The following is a 2,125-nucleotide window of genomic DNA, read 5'->3' as shown; positions in this document are numbered from 1 at the left end:
TTTCAACCAGGGAGGTGGAAGCTGCAGTAAGCCGAGATGGGCCACTGCAGTACAGCCTGGGTGACAGAGCAAGACCCTGTCTCAAAAAACAAACAAACAAACAAACAAAAAACAAACAAAAAAAAACCAATAAGATGTTTCAGGATAAATAGGTCCAGGAGGGTTAGGTCATTTTGGCTTGTACCTATCAATGCTTAATGCAAATGAAGAGGTGCAGAACAGAATCAGTGTTTCTGGGATATGTTCTGTCATCATGAGCCGGGCCTATTGAACTACTGAGCCTGTGACATTGAGAATGATCCCATTCATTGTCTGGAGGTAGGTCCCAGTGCTGCAGATTGTTCTGGGAGGCTGGCATAGAAGATGATTTGCACAATGAAGTCTCCACTAAACCACGGCTTAAGTCCAGTCTCTGGCCTTCTTTTTCTGCTCTGCAGTCCAGAAACATTTCTTTAAAAGGTGGAAAATCTGTGAATGTGAGCCGCATTTGGAGTGTGTCACCAACCACTTCATCTTTGTGGTGCTGTAATGTTGTGAAAGCTGCCATGTTAAAGCCAAGAATTTGCTTCAGCAACTGTTCTTGTACATACTTTTCTGCCAAACAGATATATTCATTAAAAATAGGTGTGTAGGTGAGTTTATTCTCTTCGGTGTCCTCAAACTCCTGGTAGTAGTTGTTGATGAAATTGCTCTGTAATAACTGGAAGTCTTTGTCCATGATAATGTCCTCTAAATATCCAACCACAGCATCAAAATGTGCATCAGAGTCAGAGAAGAAAGGCACAATGAAGCCTTCTTCTAAAGTACCCATGGTTGGTGCCACCGCACCCACCCAAGTGAGCTGGCCCATTGGGTCCCTATGGTTTCTAGAGCACAGAGGTCAGCTGGGGGAAGCCTTGCCCAGGCTGAGGCCCACTCCTGAATTTTCTAAGGTGTAGTAATAACATTGTGATTATGCAAGAGAATATCCTTATATTTAGGAGATTCATGGTTAAGAACTCAGAGATGAAATAGCATGGTCACTGCATTTTACTTTGAAATGTTTTAGTCAATTATACAAACATACAGGAAGCAATTATAGCAAAATACTTGAAATTGCTGAATGTAGGTGGCAGGCATATGGGTGTTCCTTGCCCTAATCCAAAGGTGTCCAATCTTTTGGCTTCCCTGGGCCACGTTGGAAGAAGAACTGTCTTGGGCCACACATAAAATACACTAACGTTAATTGTAGCTGATGAGCTAAAAAGAAAATCGCAAAAAAATCTCATAATATTTTAAGAAAGTTTACGAATTTGTGTTGGGCTGCGTTCAAAGCTGTCCTCGTCCACATGTGGCCTGTGGGCTGTGGGTTGGACAAGCTTGCCCTAGTCTTTCAACTTTTCTGTATATTTGAAAATAAATATATTAATATACAAAATATAAATTAAAAAATTATAATTTGAATAGTGAAGATCTTTTCAAATAAGCTTGAAGGCTATACCTCATCAATTTGCAGTATTTCCATTTATATATATATTTTTATTGATCATGTTAAAGATCCATAAAGGTCCACAATGTGAGCCAAACCTTTTAAAAATATTTGCTTGGTGAAACATCTTATTTGGACATGACATTCAAACACTTAAATGACATTTGAAAGATTATGAATAATTCTGTCAGTGAGGGGATTATTTTAAAACATTCATTGATGATTATCTCTTTCTCCGAGACTTGGTAATTAAGTTGTTGATGAATAGTAAAATGACTTGTTAAAACACCCGGTACCTCTTTTTAAAGTTGGCTCTAAACTTCCATTATTGGTGCTCCATCTGTTAAATAAGCAATGATGTTGGAAAAGGAAATTTTTTTCCCTTTAATTAATTTTAGGGTTCCAAATATTGACAATTTTTTTGCATTCATTGTTAGTAATTTTGAAAATAATGTTTTCTGCATAATTTTTCTGTCCTTGCACACTTTAGAGATGCAAATATTAAAATCTTATGATTATCCAGGTTACTTTTGCCCAATCATAATCAAGATTATTTGCATTGTGCAATTGATTTCAAGATCTTTTACTATCTTCTTAAAGCAGTATTACAATGGGATAGAGAAATTATTTGGTTTGGATTTCTTTTTATCCTCTTTG

General features: G+C 37.1%; 1 protein-coding gene across 1 annotated transcript; it reads right to left on the bottom strand.

Annotated features, from left to right (window-relative positions):
• Positions 1-181: 181 nt before the first annotated feature.
• LOC105502854 (ADP-ribosylation factor-like protein 2-binding protein-like protein) lies at positions 182-811 on the bottom strand. The gene has a single exon (XM_011929515.1). The coding sequence runs from the start codon at positions 809-811 to the stop codon at positions 188-190; it is 624 nt and encodes a 207-aa protein (XP_011784905.1). The 3' UTR covers positions 182-187.
• Between the last annotated feature and the right edge of the window lie 1,314 nt (positions 812-2,125).

The sequence above is a fragment of the Colobus angolensis genome, unplaced genomic scaffold, assembly GCF_000951035.1.
Source record: "Colobus angolensis palliatus isolate OR3802 unplaced genomic scaffold, Cang.pa_1.0 Scaffold8138, whole genome shotgun sequence".
NCBI classification, from domain to species: domain Eukaryota; kingdom Metazoa; phylum Chordata; class Mammalia; order Primates; family Cercopithecidae; genus Colobus; species Colobus angolensis.
This window is presented reverse-complemented; position numbering and strand designations above follow the sequence as displayed.